At 45.9% G+C, this 24,939-nt stretch overlaps 1 protein-coding gene across 8 annotated transcripts in view; it reads right to left on the bottom strand.

Moving 5' to 3' along the window:
* PPFIA2 (PTPRF interacting protein alpha 2) overlaps positions 1 to 24,939 on the bottom strand; it is a 656,694-nt gene that overhangs the window by 603,658 nt on the left and 28,097 nt on the right. For 7 of the 8 annotated variants that reach the window (XM_063927696.1, XM_063927698.1, XM_063927701.1 and 4 more), the window contains exon 2: positions 3,763 to 4,013. In XM_063927696.1, coding sequence (XP_063783766.1) covers positions 3,763 to 4,011 — 249 coding nt within the window. In that variant the 5' untranslated portion in view covers positions 4,012 to 4,013. Of the gene's footprint in view, positions 1 to 3,762; positions 4,014 to 24,939 lie in introns of those variants that run through there. The other variant, XM_063927705.1, reaches the window with a different exon arrangement.

Genomic DNA, 24,939 nt, shown 5'->3' with positions numbered 1-24,939 from the left:
GGCTGGAGTCTCCTTAGTGGCAGATAGAGACTGATGATATCGGCTGTGCCAGAGGAGCATAGCAGATTGTGATTGCAAGTCATTGCAGCAGACTGATTATTAAGCACCTTAGTGCTGTAATATTTACTTTATCTTGTTTGTTTATTTAATGCACCTGTTTGTCAAGGCCCATGCATTTTAAAGTGCATTGTCTGCTGCCACTAAAGACATTGCTTCCCTGTGAACCTGCCTGTTACGAGTCCTCATTCCTGCATCCCTGTTACAATGTGTGTGTGTGTGTGTGTATATATATATATATATATATATACACACACACATACATAGATATGTGTGTGTGTGTGTGTGTGTGTGTGTGTGTGTGTGTGTGTGTGTGTATATATATATATATATATATATATATATATATATATATATATATATATATATATATGTGACCATTACAAAGCAAAAAAGCTTAACACTTTTTGTTGCCCTCATATGGTCAGGTCTAATGCCAGCCAGTTAAACTAACAATTGCATATCACCCAACGTGTTTCGTCAATAGCAAATTCTTCAGGGGAGAAGCCCTTACCGGCGCTCGTCAGCTCATACTATTCCCTTACCCACATGCTCCTGTGTCTCCTAGGTGGAGTTTATCTGCTGTACTGGCATATTTTATAAGCCTGTCAAAATATTTGATCATCATAATAGTAATGTCAGCGCTAACGGCTGTGTGCGCCTGAAATGGAGCAAGTGGAATTGCTCCATTATACGCCATCTACTGGCCGCCAGTGAACAAAACACTTGAATTCCTTCCATAGAGGTGAAGTGCAGTGTTAATATAATTCAAATAATTATATAGGAGATTTAAGTGAAAATTGGCTTGCTAAATATACCCCACTATATATTACTGACACTATGTAACATGCAGGGGCTGCTTGGAGAAACACTCCTCCTCTGAAAGGATTAGAAAGTAGGAGGTGATTATTCCCTTGCTTATGTTCTGCTGGGACGGGACCTGGTGAGGGATCCAGGGTAGCCTTCCCTGCGGCACTGAACCCCATGTAAAATGTAGGTGATGCCATCCAGAGATGCCACTTGAGTAATTTGATATATGTAGCAATATGGGGATGGCAGCAAGCACTGGTAACTAGGCTAACAATTCCAAATGTTGTTACATTAATGCTTTGTTAAATAAGACAAAGCAATGGAAGAGGGTTTTTTTCAGCTAAAAGCACCTTTAAGATTTTAAGCTCTTAGAGCATTATTCAGAGTTGATCGCAGTTTTTGCTAAATTAGCAAAAACTGCTACTGATCAACTTGCTCACTGGGGGATGCCTAGCACAGGGAAAGGCCGTCCAGCATGTATGGTGCCGACCTGTATTGCGATCACATTGCAGATTCAGAAAACAGAGGTACACACCTGCCTGTGCAGCCTGGCTGCATATATAGGCGCACCGCTGCCATGTTTCCAGCTGCAGGAAACGCAGGCAATGTCATTGGGTGGCCCCGAAAATGGCCATGACATTCCTGACTTTCCTGCTCCACTCCTCTGCAATGGCGCGTCGACGTCCCCGAATACCGACCGCATGTCAATCATTTTGCGATTGCATCATTCCAGGATGCGATTGCATAATGAAAGTTTGCTCATGAACAGACGGCTCCCCTTAGTAGCAGTAGTAGCACCCCCCTAAATCCCTAGGAGAAAAGTTTATTGATAAATTTGGAAGAAAAAAAGTATATATTAAATTGTGCCTACTTGCCATCCCTAAGGTCAGTTATATGGTGGTGTACAGGCGTGATTCTGATTGGCAGCCACTAGCACTGGTTTGACCATAAATAATTTGATATGTTCCTGGACCACCAACCCGGGGCACCCCTGTAAGAGCCTTGCACACAGTTTGGGAACCACTGACTTAAATAACAAATTGGTTCTTCTGTATGGTTAACTGCCGGGCTGTAGAAATATCAAGACGGTTTTAGTAGACATTAGCCACTCTAAGCCAATATGTGTTCTACAGTACGTCTTTATATAATGTAAGCTACACTTATTCAAGAAACGCTGGAATACAAGGGGTTCTACAAGGGGTTGTGCCTTGATGAACATTTCCTGTGAGGTGTCGAAGTCAAAAATATTACATAGAGAGAACATACAGATTCCACACATTATGAGTCGCTAAGCTTGCAAATACGCGCAGCGAGCACAGCAATATATGGTAACATACGCATTTACACAGACATGCCACAAAGATAGATTCAACACATTTCATACAGCACATAATTATAACATATCAAGCGCCAGACATCATAATGTTTTAAAATTATATAATGGAGTAACGTCATGTATGTGTAATATTGGAACGAAGCAAGATGGACATGTCGTGTTTGGTATTAAAGCAACCAGATTAATGTGTATATCAATTTGATGCCTGTTATTAAGTTGTAGCTCATTGCAACAAGTAGATATGATTAAATGTATGAAAGCTAAAGTCACTCTTATTAGAACAATGGATTTCCTGGAAGACAGCATAATTGTAGCCTGGAGCCAGTGGCTATCTCCTGTAATTACACCATCAAGGCTGGACGTTGCTTGCATATGAACTGACCAATGAGAAAGTTCCCTCCCCTAGACTAGTTACAAGAGATCTGTATACGCCCCCATGAGACTCAGTGCATTGCTGAAGAGACACACAGAAGCGTGCTTTTTCCCCTGGGTCCTGAACGAGATGGGTTTCTGCCGATACTCTGCTCCTTTGAGCATGGAGGAGGAGGAGCGTAGTGAGCATTGAGGGAGATGGCAATTGTATCGCTGACTTGTAACTGTATGGATTCCTGCTTCCTGTGTAAATTGTAACCATGTAAATATATATATATATATATATATATATATATATATATATATATATATATATATATATATATATATATATATATATATATATATATATACACACACACACACACACCGAAATTCTAGCCGGCACTCACAGTACAAGATGCAACAGGCCCAGGTGCCCGCCCCGATGTGAACACACCACAGTATAATGAAGATAACAGGCGGCACTCCAAGGACTTCAAGATGCAGAAGACTTAATATATATATATATATATTAAGACTTCTGCATCTTGAAGTCCTTGGAGTGCCGCCTGTTATCTTCATTATATATATATATATATATATATATATATATATATATATATATATATATATATATATATATATATATATATATACTGTACATTGTGATATATTGAATACATATCCTTTTAATAACAAATATATACATCAATGAGCTTTGGAACTCAGATAATGTGTGGGTGTATTGTTTTCGATATGGGGTTTTGCGATGTCTAGCGCACATTCATAGCACATGGTAATAAGATGCGCAGGCGTCCACAGTATATATTAGAGCGGGCATTTTAAATATTTGTTAGAAAGCAATTTGACTATTCCAGAGGTCAGCAGAGAGAAGTACAAGTGTAGAAGTAAGCCACAAAATCAGTCTGGTACTAAAATAGTAATTTTCCAGTAAAAGGTGCTCCAGAACTCCAAAGTAATACAAAATAAAAATATATAAACCCATGGCAATCCAGAGTAATTGCATACATGTACAGCAGTCCAATCTTTATTCTGCCCAGTATTTATAACCGCAACATTGTTACTAGATTTGCTCTGGAGATGACGACTTGCAGCTAAATCACAATGAAAAGCAGTGAACCCTAACCACTAAAATATAACATGAAATGTAGCGGTAGCTGACCATGGCAAAAGTATTAGCATACCTGGGGCAGCGCAGAATTCAGCTGGCGTTGGAGTGCGTCTCTATCGTATATGACATCTTGTAATCGCTGCTGGGCCAGTCCTAGACTCTCTTGGGTCTCACGCAATGTATCCAGCAGACGGTCGCGCTCATCCAGCATATTCACCATCAGTTGCTCAAAGTGAGAGTCCGAGTCGGAGCCACTGCTTTGGGACCCCCTCTGGCTCATAGGGGTGTCCTCATTTATCGTCGGCATTACTTCACACATCATTTCTAGGAGAGCAGAAAATAGCTTCAGAAATCTCACATGGCAATTTTATTCCATTTTTGTTTTTAGAATAGTGAAATGCTGGAAACATCTGTTAATATATTTAATCACATGAAAGGTAAAATAGGTCATGGGTAATTAAAGCAGAAATATGCAGGCTGCAATTCCAGCTAATTTCACACTGCAAATCCAGAGGACACTTAAATAACCACTACATGAGAAATCTAGCTGTTTAATAGCAGCAGGGAGTCCTAAGGTATTAGACATTAATAAGACATATATTTGCAAGTATTAAAATGCAGTATGAAATAGCCCAGTAATAAGTGTTCACTCGTCACTTCCTATAAATGAGACCTCAAATAAAAAATTGTTAAATTGACATTTCCTTATAAAATGTAACAGATGCTTATTAACCTAGATTGTGGGGTCCCTACTCTGGAAACCCTTCTTTTGTTGAACACGACACTGAAAAGGTGGCAACTCCAAGAGATTTAAGCGTGAGGAGCAGTGTTGTGTATTCATTCCTCTGGCAATATGAACCCTAATATAATTGCCTTTGAGGGAGTAATTAGTGCCAGAGCAAATTATAAACATCAGTGACTCCTATGTGGGAGCCTCTTGTCTTAATCTTATCGCCACAACAGATTAAAGCTATCAAGGGATCTAGGCCACACCATTTTTTTCTTTTAATATAATTTTTATTAAAGCAGAAAGTAAATACATAGTCACAATGCACAAGGTGGTACCAAGAACATTACAGTGAAAAAGAAACAGACACAGAAGCAATACAACATTCCGGTCACACCATTTTACTTCTGGAACGGGACAAGGGAGGAATGTAGCGTAGCTTTGAAAAAAAATATACTTACATAAGTTAAACATTAAGGAATTACAGACCTCTTCCCCTAGCACAAGAGACCATCATGAATTTGCCTAGGAGGCAAATATGGGACATAGCTTAAACAACGACGATTGGGGGAATATTTCTGCCAGGATGACCTCTAGTTCAATTTGTGTCCAAATAAAGAAAAATGCACATAAACTGCTGTACAGGTGATATTATGTTCCCAGCCGACTCCATAAAACACACTCTACCTCACACTTGGCGAGATTGTGCTAGACTTACCCATCATCGGTACTATTCCAGACTTAATGTTTGGTGTACTACAAAGTCTAATCCTTTACTCTACATGAAATCGCCTCCACAGACGCCATAAACTGTTATCCATGGCTTTCAAGGATACAGCATGACATAAATCAACTTTAATTCAGAATTTCAAAAATAAAATTAAGTTCTCTGCTAAACATTAAGCAGTCTAATTATTAATCCAGATTTAGGGGTAAATTTACTAAAGATTAATTTTAGATGGATCTAAAAATCATCCAACATCAATAGTGTTTCAGAGTCAATGTTGGCCGATTTTGTAAGTCTAAAGTCAGTTGTTTTTTGTCAGTTCCATTCAAAAATCAACTGCAAATAGACAGAAAACCTGGTAAAAAAAATCAACCAAAAATCGTCTACAACTTCGTGCTGATGTTATATTGGGCAAAACATACTCCATGCAAGAAGCTGCTGGGGTTCCTCTAATTCTGGTTTGCATACATCTCTGGGTCTGTGCAGAACGGGTCCTGCGTCATCGCACGCAGTGCCCCCCTGAGCCTATAGCAATCCTATTAGCAGCGGGAAAGTACGGCTGCTAGTAGGATGCCGTCATTGCGCCTAATTGAAAGTTGATTGCAAAAGCTAAATCTTCCTCTAATGGGCAAATCCATGTGCACTGCAGGTGGGGCAAATATAACATGTGCAGGGAGGGTTAGATTTGGGTGGGTCATATTGTTTCTGTGCAGGGTAAGTACTGGAAGCTCTAATTTTACACTGCAATTTAGATTTCAGTTTGAACACACCCCACCCAAATCTAACTCTCTCTGCACATGTTATATCTTTATATCTGCCTCCCCCCCTGCAGTGCCCATGGTTTTGCCCATCAGAGGAAAATTTTGCTTTTGCAATCAACCTTGAATTAGGCCCATAGTCAGCTGCTCAAGTACATCAACAGTCACGCAGCATGGCAGCTTGAACAGAGACCCCAGATCCATGCTGTTTGAGTACAGATTTGCAGGAGCAGCTAGCGCCACACCCCAAAAATGGCCGCTTCATGCCTGTATTTTGCCACCATTCCCCCATAAATGCCCACAAACTGTGCCTGACTGTGAATCACAAACAGTGCCTGACTGTGAATCACACGGTGCCTTAGTGAGGGGTGGGGTTTCTGGGTACTCAGAAACCCCACCCTGTGTGTGCCACTGCTGTGAGCAGATGCGGAGTGCAAACCATATACAAGTGCAATGCAGAGTGTAAAACATATACAAGTGCAATTTACGGATAATCACTCAATTGCAAAAACATCGGCATAGTGTCAGTCATCTCTACTTTTATAGACATCATAATGAAGGTTTTAGGCAATAGAATGTGCCGTAGAAGTGAAAAACAGCTGTCACTTATTAGTCTATTGTTTGCTCAATTCTGTGTTTGATTTTCAGTCTATTTTACAGGCTATTCGTAAATCTCTGATTTACACTGAGTCGTTTAAGAAAACATTGATGTACTCCCGCTGCTCAGTTTTGATCGTGAGCTGGTTTTTGCCTCTAGCATACCCCCCAATTGTCGTAGGACAGTCCCGCTCTCCCACCCGCAGGCAGCAGTGTCCCGCAGTAGGCAGGGGGAAAGGGGGGGGGCAGTTGGGAGGCTCCTGTCACGAGTTTCTCTGTGAATATATGATGTGTGCATGCGCACAGCGTCTATTCACAGAAGACAAAGGACTGGGGGCATGCCTGCTGGGCATGTCCCCTCAATGATGAAAAAGGGAGACGTGGATCGCGATCGCAGCACACCTGAAAAGTCAAGCCCCTTTTTCATAGACCACACCCGTTTTCAGCGCTACATGATGAAGTCCCTCTTTAAAGCCACCTGATGTCGGGAGGTAAATCGACCAAAACTCAGGGAAAATACACAAAATTGGTCAAAATTAACCTTTAGTAAATAATATACCCTTGCAGTCAAACCTCAGAAAACAAAACCCTTTCGGAAGCTTGCCACATTGCTTTAGTATAGGGGGCATTTGTTATGAGGTGCTGCAACAGCTATCCATCACAAAAGCAGTCCCCATAGCGGTCACTGGGGAACGTGACAATGGGCAATTACCAAGCTCTGAAATACTTGGGAAATGCCATTAGCCCATTGTAGTCTAAGGAAAACAGGTCCATTTTGTTTATTCAAAGAGTGACCCTTCAGAACCTTAAGTCTGTATGTGCATTAGTCATGCTGGATCCATACCTAAGAGTAAAGTGAGTGGTCACTTAACTTCTCTATGCGGGGATGGGATCTTACTGTAGCCTATGTTCCGGTTTGAGAAACTGGATAATTGTCAAGCTAACATCATTTTTTATTCCTGTGGCAATTAATTATTATTGCTGGGGCAAAATGTAATAATATCGATCAATCGGCCCCTAAGCGAGAAGTGTTGATAGAACAAAACCTGGGCACTATTAAACTGGAAGATGCCTTGCCCTTGGGGTTTGATGTAATGCCGTATCAAAGTCATGGTCATTTGTGAGTCTGAATTAAAGGGCCTAATTCAGACCTGATCGCAGCAGCAAAATTTTTCTCCTATGGGCAAAACCATGTGCACTGCAGGTGTGGCAGATAGAACATGTGCAATGAGAGTTAGATTTGGGTGGGTTATATTGTTTCTGTGCAGGGTAAATACTGACTGCTTTATTTTTACACTGCAATTTAGATTTCAGTTTAAAACACACCCCACCCAAATCTAAAGGCGGGTACACACTTATACCCCTTTCACACCGCACAAATAACCCGGTATCGACCCGGCATATTGCTGACACGGGTCAGCGTGCGGTGTGTGAAAGGGGCATAGCCGAAATCCAAGTCGCCTGACCCAGCAATTCAACCCGGGAATAAAGCAGTCTTATACCCGGGTTGAATACCGGGTCAGTGGTTGCGTAAACTGTCTCCCGGGTTGATGCGTCCCGGGACCCGTTTACTACAGCAGGGAAAGGCGGTGCGGAGATGATCTCATGACCTCCGCCCCCCGCTGCTATGGCAACCCGCCCGGCATATTGCCGGGTCAGGGCAGCCTGCAGCAGTGGCCAATGCTGGATCCCACCTGGGAAGGACCCATTTCCAATTCCCGGGTGGGATCCGCCATTGGCAGTGTGTAAGGGGTATAAGAGATCTTTGCTTAAATTCTAAGCAATCTGGCTAGATTGCTTAGAAATTAAGCACGGTATGTATGCCCATAGCGATAGCGGCCCCGAGCGTCGCTATCACTGACTTTAGATTTGTAATGCATGTGTGCGGAATCTAGTAGATTGCTCACTTCACTGCTGTGTGAAGTGAGCGCCCCCCCCCCCCCCCCCCCCTTCCTCGCTCAGCACACATCGCGCTGTGTGATGAGCGGTGGGGAGAGATGTGTGCTGAGCGGTCTGTGCTAGATCACTCAGCACATATCTCCCCCGTGTGTACGGGGCTTAACACTCTGTGCACTTGTTATATTTGCCCCACATGCAGTGCACATGGTTTTGCCCTTTAGAGAACAATTTTGCTGCTGCGATCAGGTCTGAATTAGGCCCTAAATTCAGAGGGGGATGTCGGACTCAGGCAGCCGTACACAGGATTTGGTGGATGCAATCAATTGAACAGTCGATAATTTATCTTGCACAAAAGCGGAAACAAATACAGTGTTGTTAGTAATGTATGGTCGAGAGCACTAGCTTTTTTTTTTAATTTATTTTTAAATCATACATCTCTTTCAGGGTTATCCTTAATGGATAACTAATGAGGCTTTTAAATGTGAGATTGACTAAAGACAGACAGGATTAATGCCAGAAAACCTGTCCTTTCATTTTAAATGAAATGCTCTAATGAATGGTCATGTCTCGGTTATGTCCTGCCCATAGGCGTGCGCAGCTAATTATATTAGGGGGTGCACCGCCGGAGGGGCGTGTCTAGCACTACTTTACATTCTCTCAGTAAAATCACATGACTTAATCACATTACACCACATAGTATGAGCCAAAATTCACATTACCCCACACAGTATGAGCTGAAATTCACATTACGCCACACAGTATGAGCCGAAATTCACATTACGCCACACAGTATGAGCCAAAAATCACATTACACCACACAGTATGAACCAAAATTTACATTACGCCACACAGTATGAGCTGAAATTCACATTATGCCACACAGTGTGAGCAACATAATATAATATATATATATATATATATATATATATATAATAAGAATTTACTTACCGATAATTCTATTTCTCGGAGTCCGTAGTGGATGCTGGGGTTCCTGAAAGGACCATGGGGAATAGCGGCTCCGCAGGAGACAGGGCACAAAAAAGTAAAGCTTTACTAGGTCAGGTGGTGTGCACTGGCTCCTCCCCCCATGACCCTCCTCCAGACTCCAGTTAGGTACTGTGCCCGGACGAGCATACACAATAAGGGAGGCATTTTGAATCCCGGGTAAGACTCATACCAGCCACACCAATCACACCGTACAACTTGTGATCTAAACCCAGTTAACAGTATGATAACAGAAAGGGCCTCTTAAAGATGGCTCCTTAACAATAACCCGAATTAGTTAACAATAACTATGTACAAGTATTGCAGATAATCCGCACTTGGGATGGGCGCCCAGCATCCACTACGGACTCCGAGAAATAGAATTATCGGTAAGTAAATTCTTATTTTCTCTATCGTCCTAAGTGGATGCTGGGGTTCCTGAAAGGACCATGGGGATTATACCAAAGCTCCCAAACGGGCGGGAGAGTGCGGATGACTCTGCAGCACCGAATGAGAGAACTCCAGGTCCTCCTTTGCCAGGGTATCAAATTTGTAAAATTTTACAAACGTGTTCTCCCCCGACCACGTAGCTGCTCGGCAGAGTTGTAATGCCGAGACCCCTCGGGCAGCCGCCCAAGATGAGCCCACCTTCCTTGTGGAGTGGGCTTTTACAGTTTTAGGCTGTGGCAGGCCTGCCACAGAATGTGCAAGTTGAATTGTGTTACAAATCCAACGAGCAATCGACTGCTTAGAAGCAGGTGCGCCCAACTTGTTGGGTGCATACAATATAAACAGCGAGTCAGATTTTCTGACTCCAGCCGTCCTTGAAATGTATATTTTTAAGGCTCTGACAACGTCCAACAACTTGGAGTCCTCCAAGTCGCTAGTGGCCGCAGGCACCACAATAGGTTGGTTCAGATGAAATGCTGATACCACTTTAGGGAGAAAATGCGGACGAGTCCGCAGTTCTGCCCTATCCGAATGGAAGATTAGATAAGGACTTTTATAAGATAAAGCCGCCAATTCAGATACTCTCCTGGCAGAGGCCAGGGCTAGTAACATAGTCACTTTCAATGTGAGATATTTCAAATCCACCTTTTTCAATGGTTCAAACCAATGGGATTTGAGGAAATCTAAAACTACATTTAGATCCCACGGTGCCACCGGAGGCACCACAGGAGGCTGTATATGCAGTACTCCCTTGACAAAAGTCTGGACCTCAGGGACAGAGGCCAATTCTTTTTGGAAGAATATTGACAGGGCCGAAATTTGAACCTTAATGGATCCCAATTTGAGACCCATAGATAATCCTGATTGCAGGAAATGTAGGAAACGACCCAGTTGGAATTCCTCCGTCGGAACCCTCCGATCCTCGCACCGCGCTACATATTTTCGCCAAATGCGGTGATAATGTTTCACGGTGACTTCCTTCCGTGCCTTAATCAAGGTAGGAATGACTTCTTCTGGAATGCCTTTCCCTTTTAGGATCTGGCGTTCAACCGCCATGCCGTCAAACGCAGCCGCGGTAAGTCTTGAAAAAGACAGGGACCCTGCTGTAGCAGGTCCCTTCTCAGAGGTAGAGGCCACGGTTCGTCCGTGAGCATCTCTTGAAGTTCCGGATACCAAGTCCTTCTCGGCCAATCCGGAACCACTAGTATTGTTCTTACTCTTCTTTGCCGTATGATCTTCAATACCTTTGGTATGAGCGGCAGAGGAGGAAACACATACACTGACTGGTACACCCAAGGAGTTACCAGTGCGTCCACAGCTATCGCCTGTGGATCTCTTGACCTGGCGCAATATTTGTCCAGTTTCTTGTTGAGGCGAGACGCCATCATGTCTACAATTTGTCTTTCCCAACGGTCTATTAACATGTTGAAGACTTCTGGATGTAGACCCCACTCTCCCGGATGAAGATCGTGTCTGCTGAGGAAGTCTGCTTCCCAGTTGTCCACGCCCGGGATGAACACTGCTGACAGTGCTATCACGTGATTCTCCGCCCAGCGAAGAATCTTGGCAGCTTCTGCCATTGCACTCCTGCTTCTTGTGCCGCCCTGCCTGTTTACATGGGCGACCGCCGTGATGTTGTCCGACTGAATCAACACCGGCTTTCCTTGCAGGAGAAGTTCCGCCTGGCTTAGAGCATTGTAGATTGCTCTTAGTTCCAGAATGTTTATGTGAAGAGACTTTTCCAGACTCGTCCATACTCCCTGGAAGTTTCTTCCTTGTGTGACTGCTCCCCAGCCTCTCAGGCTGGCGTCCGTGGTCACCAGGATCCAATCCTGAATGCCGAATCTGCGGCCTTCTAATAGGTGAGCCTTCTGCAACCACCACAGAAGTGACACCCTTGTCTTTGGTGACAGGGTTATTCGCAGGTGCATCTGCAGATGCGACCCTGACCATTTGTCCAACAGATCCCTTTGGAATATTCTTGCATGGAATCTGCCGAATGGAATTGCTTCGTAAGAAGCCACCATTTTTCCCAGGACTCTTGTGCATTGATGTACTGACACTTTTCCTGGTTTTAGGAGGTTCCTGACCAGATCGGATAACTCCTTGGCTTTTTCCTCTGGAAGGAAAACCTTTTTCTGAACCGTGTCCAGAATCATTCCTAGGAACAGCAGACGAGTTGTCGGGATTAAATGGGATTTTGGAATATTCAGAATCCACCCGTGTTGTCTTAGCACCTCTTGAGATAGTGCTAAAGCTGTCTCCAGCTGTTCTCTGGACCTTGCCCTTATTAGGAGATCGTCCAAGTATGGGATAACTAATACGCCTTTTCTTCGAAGAAGAATCATCATCTCGGCCATTACCTTGGTAAAGACCCGAGGCGCCGTGGACAATCCGAACGGCAGCGTCTGAAACTGATAGTGACAGTTTTGAACAATGAACCTGAGGTACCCCTGGTGTGCGGGGTAAATCGGAACGTGTAGATACGCATCCTTGATGTCCAAGGATACCATAAAGTCCCCTTCTTCCAGGTTCGCTATCACTGCTCTGAGTGACTCCATCTTGAACTTGAACTTTTTTATGTAGAGGTTCAAGGACTTCAGATTTAGAATAGGCCTTACCGAGCCATCCGGCTTCGGTACCACAAATAGAGTGGAATAATACCCCTTTCCTTGTTGTAATAGGGGTACTTTGACTATCACCTGCTGAGCGTACAGCTTGTGAATGGCTTCCAACACCCTCTCCCTTTCGGAAGAGACGGTTGGTAAGGCAGACTTCAGGAAACGATGAGGAGGATCCGTCTCTAATTCCAACCTGTACCCCTGAGATATTATCTGCAGGATCCAGGGGTCTACCTGCGAGTGAGCCCACTGCGCGCTGTAATTTTTGAGACGGCCCCCCACTGTCCCCGAGTCCGCTTGAGAGGCCCCAGCGTCATGCTGAGGTTTTTGCAGGAGCCGGGGAGGGCTTCTGTTCCTGGGAAGGAGCTGCCTGTTGGTGTCTCTTCCCTCTTCCTCTGCCTCGTGGCAGGTACGACAAGCCCTTTGCTCTCTTATTTTTGTAGGAGCGAAAAGGCTGCGGTTGAAAGGTCGGTGCCTTTCTCTGTTGGGGAGTGACTTGAGGTAAAAAAGTGGATTTCCCGGCAGTAGCCGTGGCCACCAAGTCTGATAGACCAACTCCAAATAACTCCTCCCCTTTATACGGCAAAACCTCCATGTGACGTTTTGAATCCGCATCGCCTGTCCACTGTCGTGTCCATAAGGCTCTTCTGGCTGAAATGGACATAGCACTCACCCGAGATGCCAGTGTGCAAATATCCCTCTGTGCATCACGCATATAGATAAATGCATCCTTTATTTGTTCTAACGACAGTAAAACATTGTCCCTATCTAGGGTATCAATATTTTCAATCAGGGATTCTGACCAAACTACTCCAGCACTGCACATCCAGGCAGTTGCTATAGCTGGTCGTAGTATAACACCTGCATGTGTGTATATATTCTTTTGAATAACTTCCATCTTTCTATCTGATGGATCCTTAAGTGCGGCCGTCTCAGGAGAGGGTAACGCCACTTGTTTGGATAAGCGTGTGAGCGCCTTGTCCACCTTAGGGGGTGTTTCCCAGCGCGCCCTAACCTCTGGCGGGAAAGGGTATAATGCCAATAACTTTTTTGAAATTATCAACTTTTTATCAGGAGCAACCCACGCTTCATCACACACGTCATTTAATTCTTCTGATTCAGGAAAAACTGTTTGTAGTTTTTTCACACCATACATAATACCCTGTTTTACGGTATCTGTAGTATCAGCTAAATGTAACGTCTCCTTCATTGCCAAAATCATATAACGTGTGGCCCTACTGGAAAATACGTTTGAATTTCTACCGTCGTCACTGGAATCAGTGCCTGTGTCTGGGTCTGTCACGTAATTCCACAAATAAAGGCATCCATTCTGGTGTCGACCCCCTGGGGGGTGACATCTGCATATTTGGCAATTGCTCCGCCTCCACACCAATATCGTCCTCATACATGTCGACACCACGTACCGACACACACCGCAAACTCACAGGGAATGCTCTAATGAAGACAGGACCCACTAGCCCTTTTGGGGAGACAGAGGGAGAGTCTGCCAGCACACACCACAAAGCGCTATATATACAAGGGATATCCTTATATTAAGTGCTCCCTTATAGCTGCTTTAATATATATATATATATATAGCCATTAATGTGCCCCCCCTCTCTGTTTTACCCTGTTTCTGTAGTGCAGTGCAGGGGAGAGACCTGGGAGCCGTTCTGACCAGCGAAGCTGTGACAGAAAATGGCGCCGTGTGCTGAGGAGATAGGCCCCGCCCCTTTTTCGGCGGGTTCTTCTCCCGCTATTTTTCCAGTCAGGCAGGGGTTAAATATCTCCATATAGCCCCTATGGGCTATATGTGAGGTATTTTTAGCCTTGTATAAGGTTTATATTTGCCTCTCAGAGCGCCCCCCCCCAGCGCTCTGCACCCTCAGTGACTGCCCAGTGAAGTGTGCTGAGAGGAAAATGGCGCACAGCTGCAGTGCTGTGCGCTACCTTATGAAGACTGAGGAGTCTTCAGCCGCCGGTTTCCGGACCTCTTCACGCTTCAGCATCTGCAAGGGGGTCGGCGGCGCGGCTCCGGGACCGGACTCCACGGCTGGGCCTGTGTTCGATCCCTCTGGAGCTAATGGTGTCCAGTAGCCAAGCAGCAAATCCACTCTGCATGCAGGTGAGTTTACTACTTTCCCCCTAAGTCCCACGTTGCAGTGATCCTGTTGCCAGCAGGACTCACTGTAAAGAAAAAAACCTAAACTAAACTTTCTCTAAGCAGCTCTTTAGGAGAGCCACCTAGATTGCACCCTTCTCGTTCGGGCACAAAATCTAACTGGAGTCTGGAGGAGGGTCATGGGGGGAGGAGCCAGTGCACACCACCTGACCTAGTAAAGCTTTACTTTTTTGTGCCCTGTCTCCTGCGGAGCCGCTATTCCCCATGGTCCTTTCAGGAACCCCAGCATCCACTTAGGACGATAGAGAAATATATATATATATATATATATATATCTATCTATCTATCTTGGAGAGAGAGAGGCATGGAGGGGGGGGGGAACACAAGGAGAGAGGCATGAAGAGCAAGCGAGGCATTGGGACAGAGCGGGGCGGCATGAGAAGAGAGGGGCATGGAGAGAGTGGGAGGCATGGAGAGAGTGACAGGAATGGTGGGGAGATAGAGGGAGGGTGCCGAAAACAGCACGTGGACTATTGAAAAGGGAGCGTGGCTTCGCGTGATAGGCACAATCGCCAGCCACGCCTCCAATTTTCACCGCTGCTCTGCTCTGCACTGAGCAAAGCAGGGAGTGATAGAGAACCTCCCAACTGCCCCACCCCCACCGTGGGACACTGCGTCCCGCGGGAGGGACAGCAGGACAGACCCAAAAAAAACGGGACTGTCCTGCAAAAAATTGGGACAGTTGGGAGGTATGCATTTATGCACCTTACAAATCCTGGAGTGCCGCTGACTTTCTTGGATTATATTAGTGATGTGCACCGGACGTCGGGTTTTCTGTTTTGGTTTTGGATTCGGTTCCGCGGCCGTGTTTTGGATTCGGACGCGTTTTGCCAAAACCTCTCTGAAAATTTTTTGTCGGATTCGGGTGTGTTTTGGATTCGGTTTTTATTTTTTTTACAAAAAACCCTCAAAAACAGCTTAAATCATAGAATTTGGGGGTCATTTTGATCCCATAGTATTATTAACCTCAATAACCATAATTTCCACTCATTTTCAGTCTATTCTGAACACCTCACACTATTATTTTTAGTCCTAAAATTTGCACCGAGGTCGCTGGATGGCTAAGCTAAGCGACCCAAGTGGCCGACACAAACACCTGGCCCATCTAGGAGTGGCACTGCAGTGTCAGGCAGGATGGCACTTCAAAAAAATTGTCCCCAAACAGCACATGATGCAAAGAAAAAAAGAGGTGCACCAAGGTCGCTGTGTGACTAAGCTAAGCGACACAAGTGGCCGACACAAACACCTGGCCCATCTAGGAGTGGCACTGCAGTGTCAGGCAGGATGGCACTTCAAAAAAATTGTCCCCAAACAGCATATGATGCAAAGAAAAAGAAAAGAAAAAAAGAGGGGCAAGATGGAATTGTCCTTGGGCCCTCCCACCCACCCTTATGTTGTATAAACAGGACATGCACACTTTAACGAACCCATCATTTCAGCGACAGGGTCTGCCACACAGCTGTGACTGAAATGACTGGTTGGTTTGGGCCCCCACCAAAAAAATAAGCAATCAATCTCTCCTTGCACAAACTGGCTCTACAGAGGCAAGATGTCCACCTCATGATCATCCTCCGATTCCTCACCCCTTTCACTGTGTACATCACCCTCCTCACAGATTATTAATTCGTCCCCACTGGAATCCACCATCTCAGGTCCCTGTGTACTTTCTGGAGGCAATTGCTGCTGGTGAATGTCTCCACGGAGGAATGGATTATAATTCATTTTGATAAACATCATCTTCTCCACATTTTCTGGAAGTAACCTCGTACGCCGATTGCTGACAAGGTGAGCGGCTGCACTAAACACTCTTTCGGAGTACACACTGGAGGGAGGGCAACTTAGGTAGAATAAAGCCAGTTTGTGCAAGGGCCTCCAAATTGCCTCTTTTTCCTGCCAGTATACGTACGGACTGTCTGACGTGCCTACTTGGATGCGGTCACTCATATAATCCTCCACCATTCTTTCAATGGTGAGAGAATCATATGCAGTGATAGTAGACGACATGTCAGTAATCGTTGACAGGTCCTTCAGTCCGGACCAGATGTCAGCACTCGATCCAGACTGCCCTGCATCACCGCCAGCGGGTGGGCTCGGAATTCTTAGCCTTTTCCTCGCACCCCCAGTTGCGGGAGAATGTGAAGGAGGAGATGTTGACGGGTCACGTTCCACTTGACTTGACAATTTTCTCACCAGCAGGTCTTTGAACCTCTGCAGACTTGTGTCTGCCGGAAAGAGAGATACAACATAGGTTTTAAATCTAGGATCGAGCACGGTGGCCAAAATGTAGTGCTCTGATTTCAACAGATTGACCACCCGTGAATCCTGGTTAAGCGAATTAAGGGCTCCATCCACAAGTCCCACATGCCTAGCGGAATCGCTCTGTTTTAGCTCCTCCTTCAATGTCTCCAGCTTCTTCTGCAAAAGCCTGATGAGGGGAATGACCTGACTCAGGCTGGCAGTGTCTGAACGGACTTCACGTGTGGCAAGTTCAAAGGGTTGCAGAACCTTGCACAACGTTGAAATCATTCTCCACTGCGCTTGAGTCAGGTGCATTCCCCCTCCTTTGCCTATATCGTGGGCAGATGTATAGGCTTGAATGGCCTTTTGCTGCTCCTCCATCCTCTGAAGCATATAGAGGGTTGAATTCCACCTCGTTACCACCTCTTGCTTCAGATGATGGCAGGGCAGGTTCAGGAATGTTTGGTAGTGCTCCAGTCTTTGGCACTCAGTGGCTGAATGCCGAAAGTGGCCCGCAATTCTTCTGGCCACCAACAGCATCTCTTGCAGGCCCCTGTCGTTTTTTTAAATAATTCTGCACCACCAAATTCAATGTATGTGCAAAACATGGGACGTGCTGGAATTTGCCCAGATGTAATGCACGCACAATATTGCTGGCATTGTCCGATGTCACAAATCCCCAGGAGAGTCCAATTGGGGTAAGCCATTCTGCGATGATCTTCCTCAGTTTCCGTAAGAGGTTGTCAGCTGTGTGCCTCTTCTGGAAAGCGGTGATACAAAGCGTAGCCTGCCTAGGAACGAGTTGGCATTTGCGAGATGCTGCTACTGGTGCCGCCGCTGCTGTTCTTGCTGCGGGAGGCAATACATCTACCCAGTGGGCTGTCACAGTCATATAGTCCTGAGTCCGCCCTGCTCCACTTGTCCACATGTCTGTGGTTAAGTGGACATTGGGTACAACTGCATTTTTTAGGACACTGGTGACTCTTTTTCTGAGGTCTGTGTACATTTTCGGTATCGCCTGCCTAGAGAAATGGAACCTAGATGGTATTTGGTACCGGGGACACAGTACCTCAATCAAGTCTCTAGTTGCCTGTGAATTGACGGTGGATACCGGACACACGTTTCTCACCGCCCAGGCTGCCAAGGCCTGAGTTATCTGCTTTGCAGCAGGATGACTGCTGTGATATTTCATCTTCCTCGCAAAGGACTGTTGGACAGTCAATTGCTTACTGGAAGTAGTACAAGTGGTCTTCCGACTGCCCCTCTGGGATGACGACCGACTCCCAGCAGCAACAACAGCAGCGCCAGCAGCAGTAGGGGTTACACTCAAGGATGCATCGGAGGAATCCCAGGCAGGAGAGGACTCGTCAGACTTTACCGTGACATGGCCTGCAGGACTATTGGCTTTCCCGTGTAAGGTGGACATTGACACTGAGGGAGTTGGTGGTGTGGTTTGCAGGAGCTTGGTTACAAGAGGAAGGGATTTAGTGGTCAGTGGACTGCTTCCGCTGTCATCCAAAGTTTTTGAACTTGTCACTGACTTATGATGAATGCGCTCCAGGTGACGTATAAGGGAGGATGTTCCTAGGTGGTTAACGTCCTTACCCCTACTTATTACAGCTTGACAAAGGCAAGACACGGCTTGACACCTGTTGTCCGCATTTGTGTTGAAATAATTCCACACCGAAGAGCTGATTTTTTTGGTATTTTGACCAGGCATGTCAATGGCCATATTCATCCCACGGACAACAGGTGTCTCCCCGGGTGCCTGACTTAAACAAACCACCTCACCATCAGAATCCTCCTTGTCAATTTCCTCCCCAGCGCCAGCAACACCCATATCCTCATCCTGGGGTACTTCAAACAGTGACATCTTCAATTTGACTATCAGGAACTGGACTGTGGGTGCTCCTTCCAGCACTTCCAGGGGGCATGCAAATGGTGGAAGGCGCATGCTCTTCACGTCCAGTGTTGGGAAGGTCAGGCAACGCAACCGACACAATTGGACTCTCCTTGGGGATTTGTGATTTAGAAGAACGCACAGTTCTTTACTGTGCTTTTGCCATCTTAACTCTTTTAAGTTTTCTAGCAGGAGGATGAGTGCTTCCATCCTCAGGTGAAGCTGAACCACTAGCCTTGAACATAGGCCAGGGCCTCAGCCGTTCCTTGCCACTCCGTGTCGTAAATGGCACATTGGCAAGTTTACGCTTCTCCTCAGACGATTTTGATTTAGATTTTTGGGTCATTTTACTGAGCTTTATTTTTTGGGATTTTACATGCTCTCTACTATGACATTGTGCATCGGCCTTGGCAGACGACGTTGATGGCATTTCATCGTCTCGGCCATGACTAGTGGCAGCAGCTTCAGCACGAGCTGGAAGTGGATCTTGATCTTTCCCTATTTTAACCTCCACATTTTTGTTCTCCATTTTTTAATGTGTGGAATTATATGCCAGTATCAATAGCAATGGCATACTACTACATATACTGCGCACAACTGAAATGCACCATAGGTATGGATGGATAGTATACTTGACGACACAGAGGTAGGTACAGCAGTGGCCTACTGTACCGTACTCCTATATATTATATACTGGTGGTCAGCAAAATTATGCACTGTACTCCTACTATATACTGTCTACAATGCAGCACAGATATGGAGTGTTTTTCAGGCAGACAACGTATACTGGTGGTCACTGGTCAGCAAAACTCTGCACTGTACTCCTCCTATATATATTATACTGGTGGTCCCCAGTCCCCACAATAAAGCAGCACACTGAGCACAGATATGTAGTGTTTTTCAGGCAGACAACGTATACTGGTGGTCACCGTCAGCAAAACTCTGCACTGTACTCCTGCTATATAATACAGCTGCTCCCCAGTCCCCACAATTAAGCAGTGTGAGCACAGATAAGGAGCGTTTTTTTCAGGCAGAGAACGGATAAAACTGGTGGTCACTGATCAGCAAAACTCTGCACTGTACTCCTCCTATATTATACAGCTGCTCCCCAGTCCCAACAATTAAGCAATAAGCACAATCAACAATAAACGGAGAGGACGCCAACCACGTCCTCTCCCTAACATTTCCAATGCACGAGTGAAAATGGCGGCGACGCGCGGCTGCTTATATAGAATCCGAATCTCACGAGAATCCGACAGCGGGATGATGACGTTCGGGCGCGCTTGGGTTAACCGAGCCATACGGGAGAATCAGAGTATGGCTCGGACCCGTGTAAAAATGGTGAAGTTTGGGGGGGGTTCGGTTTCCGAGGAACCGAACCCGCTCATCACTAGATTATATACATGGCTTATTTATGCTGAGGGCACCCAGGTACTTCTATTGACTGCAGTGAATTCCGGCCAAAAAACAGTGTGTTTTTTATTTATATATATATATATATATATATATATATATATATATATATATATATATATATATATATATATATATATATATATATATACACACACATACACACACACACACACTAGATACTGGTGTATATGAACAGATGCAACTTCTTGTACATGCTGCCTTTGCTGTATTTTCCTGACGATGATCCTGAGGGATCGAAACGTTGAAAGAACTCTCTCTTTGTGAAATCACCTTGATAAGTATAAATTAAAAATCAATGCTTTTTACGTGCAAAACTCTGGTGAGTGCCCCTTTATGCTGTCTCTCTCTATATATTTAATAAATATGTATATACCCCCCCTTCCCCCACACACGCTGATTGTTGGCCTCACCTCCAGCAGTACTGAGGAGGCCGGCAATCAGTGTTTATGGGTGCCTGCCAGACATTGCTGCTGCTGGATGTGAGGCCAACACTGGCAGGCACATCCCCCACAAACAAGCCGGATTGCCCCCCTTAGTCTCCCCCCCCCCCCCTCTGCCGCAGCCGCACACACTTTAAAAGCATCTGGCAGCCGAGATACTTACTGACAGGCTAATAGCTTCAGTGAGTCTCCGCCCTGCTGCCTGCTTCGGTCGGCCGCGGCGCACCTCACAGATGGACCTCTCCTCTCTCTATGGCTGGGAGCAGGAAGGATCTCCTCCTCTACGCTCTCCTGCAGCCTGCTCAGTCACCCGGTCTCCGTGCGCTGCTGGTTACATCACATGCAGCAGGAAAGGAGGAGGGAGGGGGCTGCACTGACTGTGTGGAGGCGTGTGTCGGCACCCCCCGTGCGCATGCCTATGGTCCTGCCTAAGGTATAGAGTCAGGATCCGGTTTTTAGGTCGACAATGTTTTGGTCGCCCACTATTGGTCAACAGTAAGTAGGTTGACAGGATTTCTAGGTCGACAGGGTCTTTAGGCCGACATGTTCTAGGTCGACAGGTCAAAATGTCGACATGAGCTTTTCACATTTTTTTTCTTTTTTTGAACTTTTTCATACTTTACGATCCATGTGGACTAAAATTGGGAACGGTAACCTGCGAGCGAAGCGAGCCATGCGAGGGGACACGATGCACTAATTGGGGTTCCCGGTCACTGTAAAGAGAAAACGACGACACAAAAAAAACATAAAAAACTCGACCTTTGGACCTGTCGACCTAAAGACCCTGTCGACCTAGCATCCCTGTCGACTTACTTACTGTCGACCAATAGTGGTCGACCCAAACACGGTCAACCTACTTACTGTCGACCTTACATACCACACCTATAGAGTCATGAGCCCTGTGAGACCGTATTATCTGTTATGTACAGTACAGGGATGGTTTAGCTTTACATCCCATACAGAATTTAAACCAAAAGGGTATACAAAAAGACTGAAATGTCTATATGAGCGAGTTTCTATAACTTTATTTTTCTAATTTTTCCTTTAACACAGCCCTTCCCGTTCTTCTGATGCCCGCCTCACCTTCTTGCTTTCTTTCCTGGCAGAAGCTGCTTGAAGATTGCTCTATGTCAGTGCTGCAAAGACTCTTTTGGTCCAAAAGGTCACATAGGGAAATTGCTCAACATTTGAAGGAGCCCTAATAAAACTGAACACATTAAGATATGTAAAATTCAGTACAGGAAAAATAAAAAACTCTTTGCAGTTCTGCCATACTTATCAGCATTTTTTAAAAGTCCGCATATCAACAATTCCATATAGTGGAAGATGTAATATACCATAGGGAACAAGCCATGTCCCTCCATTTAACAATCCCTCATCTCTTTCTGTATTAAAACATACCTCCCAGGGGCGTGGCCTAGCTGCTGCTGTGAGTGGAAGTGTCTCAGCAGAGCTGCAGGATTTCTGGCACTTCTCTCGCTCCCTGCACATCCATCTCTTCTCCTTTCAGCCTGGTGCCCTCTCCCCCACTCCTGCTGCTGTGTGCTGGCCGGTTGGTGAGGTCCGCGGAATCGGGGAGCACTCCTGGAGGCTCCTGCAGATTGCGGCCTACCTTCTGCCCAGAAGCCGGGGACTAAATTTTCAAGCCTACCCGGGCCGGACTTCCGTGACCCGGCAAAACGGGACGTGGCTCCCCCGGACGGCTTTCACCTCTCCCTGCAGGCTCCTGGGGGGTCTCTGGAGGCTCCCAGAGGCCGAGGACCCGTGGGCCCTTGTGCTTTTACTCCTGTGTGCCTGGGATCCACCTCTGTCTCCAGCTGGGAAGGAGACATTCACAGCCAGCGCCCATTTTGGATTCTTCAGTCTGTGCATCTCTGCAGCTCTGTGTCCTTCTGAGGCTGAAACTGAACTCTGAGCTAAACCAGGACCAGTGATATCTGCCTGGGGCTCTCCTCCAGCTTTTTCTACTACATCTCCCTTGGGGTGTATATTCCATTATGTGGTAGTGCTGCCAATTCCTGCTGGAATCCCCAGTACTGGATCTGTGAGTACCCCCTTGCTGGGATTTGTTGTGCCTCTCTCATATTTGTCGTTTCTCCCCAACCCTGCAAAGATCTCTCTGCATGTAATAAAGTTTGAATAGGGATGTGATGTGCTATGTCCTCTCTACGCCTCCACCTGGGGTCCTCATGCATACATAGTAGCTTCTGTTTGGAACCAGCATACTACTCTGCCTCCAGGGCCTGTGACGCATTGGCCTTCCAGCTTCACTCGTCTACTCCTTCTACTGCAGCCCTCTAACGATGCCCCCCAAAAAAAACTAAGGACGCACTCCCGCCCCCGGTGGCTCTCTCTAATCAAAAAGGGGCTTGTATCTCCTCGTCTCCTTCCGGGAGCTCCATCCCATCGAGCCAACCTGGTGTCCTCTCATAATGACCTTATTTCGGCCCATGACCGACAACAAGCTGAGATGGAGACGTATAAAGACAAACTGGCGGATATAGAGGACAGGTCGCGGAGAAATAATATTAAAATCCGAGGTATCCCAGACTCTGTGGCCAATTCGGAACTTCTGGACTATGCTATGTCCCTCTTCCGCAAACCGCTACCTGGGGCGGACGACAGAGACCTTCTCATCGATCGCATTCATCGGCTTCCGAAACCACGGTCGGTTTCCACCTCCTACACTCGGGATACCCTCCTCCGTGTTCACTTCTTCACGACCAAGGAACGGATAATGCAAGCTGCCAGATCTGCGTCTGATTCGGATACGCTTGGAGGCATACAAATATTTCCTGACTTCTCAGCACTGACCATCTCTAAACGTAGAGCTCTGGCTCCTATCACGGAGGCACTACGTTCTCATGACATTAGATACAGATGGGGCTTCCCAGTGAAATTGGTGATTTCCCATGAGAATTCCTCCTACGTAGTTGCCACTCTGGACGCTGGGGTTAAGCTGCTTAATGACTGGGATGTTTCGTTCAAAGTGCCCTCTACATTGAAACCTCGCCTGCCACTTACCCATGAGTGGTCTGCGACCTGACTGAGTATTCAATGTTCCAATTAATGTAGTTCCTGGTTGATCTTCATGATTGGTTGGGGACTCCATCCCCCTTATAATGCATACCGGATACGTGAGTTTATATGTTATATATGTGTATGCTTTTGGTTCCTTCATTTGCTGTTTATATTACTATGTGTACCTGCATTTTCCTCTGATTCTATCTCTTTTATCTTTCTTTTTCTTCTTACTGTACACATGAGGGTATCTCACTAGTCACTTACATTATTTGTTGATGTGCTTGTTGGTACCCTTATTGGTACTTGTAGTTTGGCTATACGTTATTGCTCCAGGTATACATGTGCCTTTTGTACCCCGGGTGGTGATACTACCGCCACCTCCCCATACCTTTCCCCTGCAGTAGCAATGCGGTCCCGATATAATGGGCCCTTTTGGTTTTTCCTGCCTGTCCTTTCCTCTTTTTTCCCTAGTTTGTCCCCCCAATTTGGGATGTCAACTGTTTTTGCTTTTTCTATATTTTAAATTGTACGAATATATTCATTGAATGTTGAAGGGTTGAACTCCCCCAATAAACGCAGGCTAGCCTTGACAACTTTTCATAAACACAGAGCTGACATAGTTGCCTTGCAGGAAACGCATTTTTCGTCAGCGGGTACCCCGGCTCTGAGAGACCGGAGATACCCAGTTGGCTTTTTTGCAAATGGCCCCTTCAAGCGCAATGGAGTGGCTGTTCTTTTTCGGAGCTCTGTTTCGTTTGAACTGCTGTCCCAGATAGCTGACAAGAATGGACGTTTCCTCATTCTAGTTGGAAAATTGGAGGATAAGATGGTTACGATTGTATCTCTCTACGCTCCCAATTCTAACCAAGTCCCCTTCCTTAGAAAAGTTTGCTCGACTATTGCGAGGGTTCGTCAGGGTGCCCTGCTTATGTTGGGCGACTATAATTTAGTGCTTGATCCTAAATTAGATAGATCTACTCGGTCTTCTTCCCAGATGTCTGTGGCTCCGGCTGGCCCGTCACTACCCTTCCGTAATTTGCTGGCAGAATATGACCTGTATGACTTGTGGAGAGTTCAGAACCCAACTTCAAGAGGTTATACGCATTTCTCTCCAGTGCACAATTCCTACTCTCGCATAGATCTTATTCTTTGCGATAAGTGGACTTTGCAGCACTCAGCACAGGTGGATGTTCTGCCTATTTCCTGGTCCGATCATGCTCCTCTCCTATGGTCTTGGAATATTTGCCACCAATTTACCCCCCCTCG

The sequence above is a fragment of the Pseudophryne corroboree genome, chromosome 6 (assembly GCF_028390025.1).
Source record: "Pseudophryne corroboree isolate aPseCor3 chromosome 6, aPseCor3.hap2, whole genome shotgun sequence".
Classification (NCBI taxonomy): Eukaryota; Metazoa; Chordata; class Amphibia; order Anura; family Myobatrachidae; genus Pseudophryne; species Pseudophryne corroboree.
The sequence above is the reverse complement of the archived record's forward strand: the minus strand, read 5'-3'. Positions and strand labels throughout refer to the sequence as shown.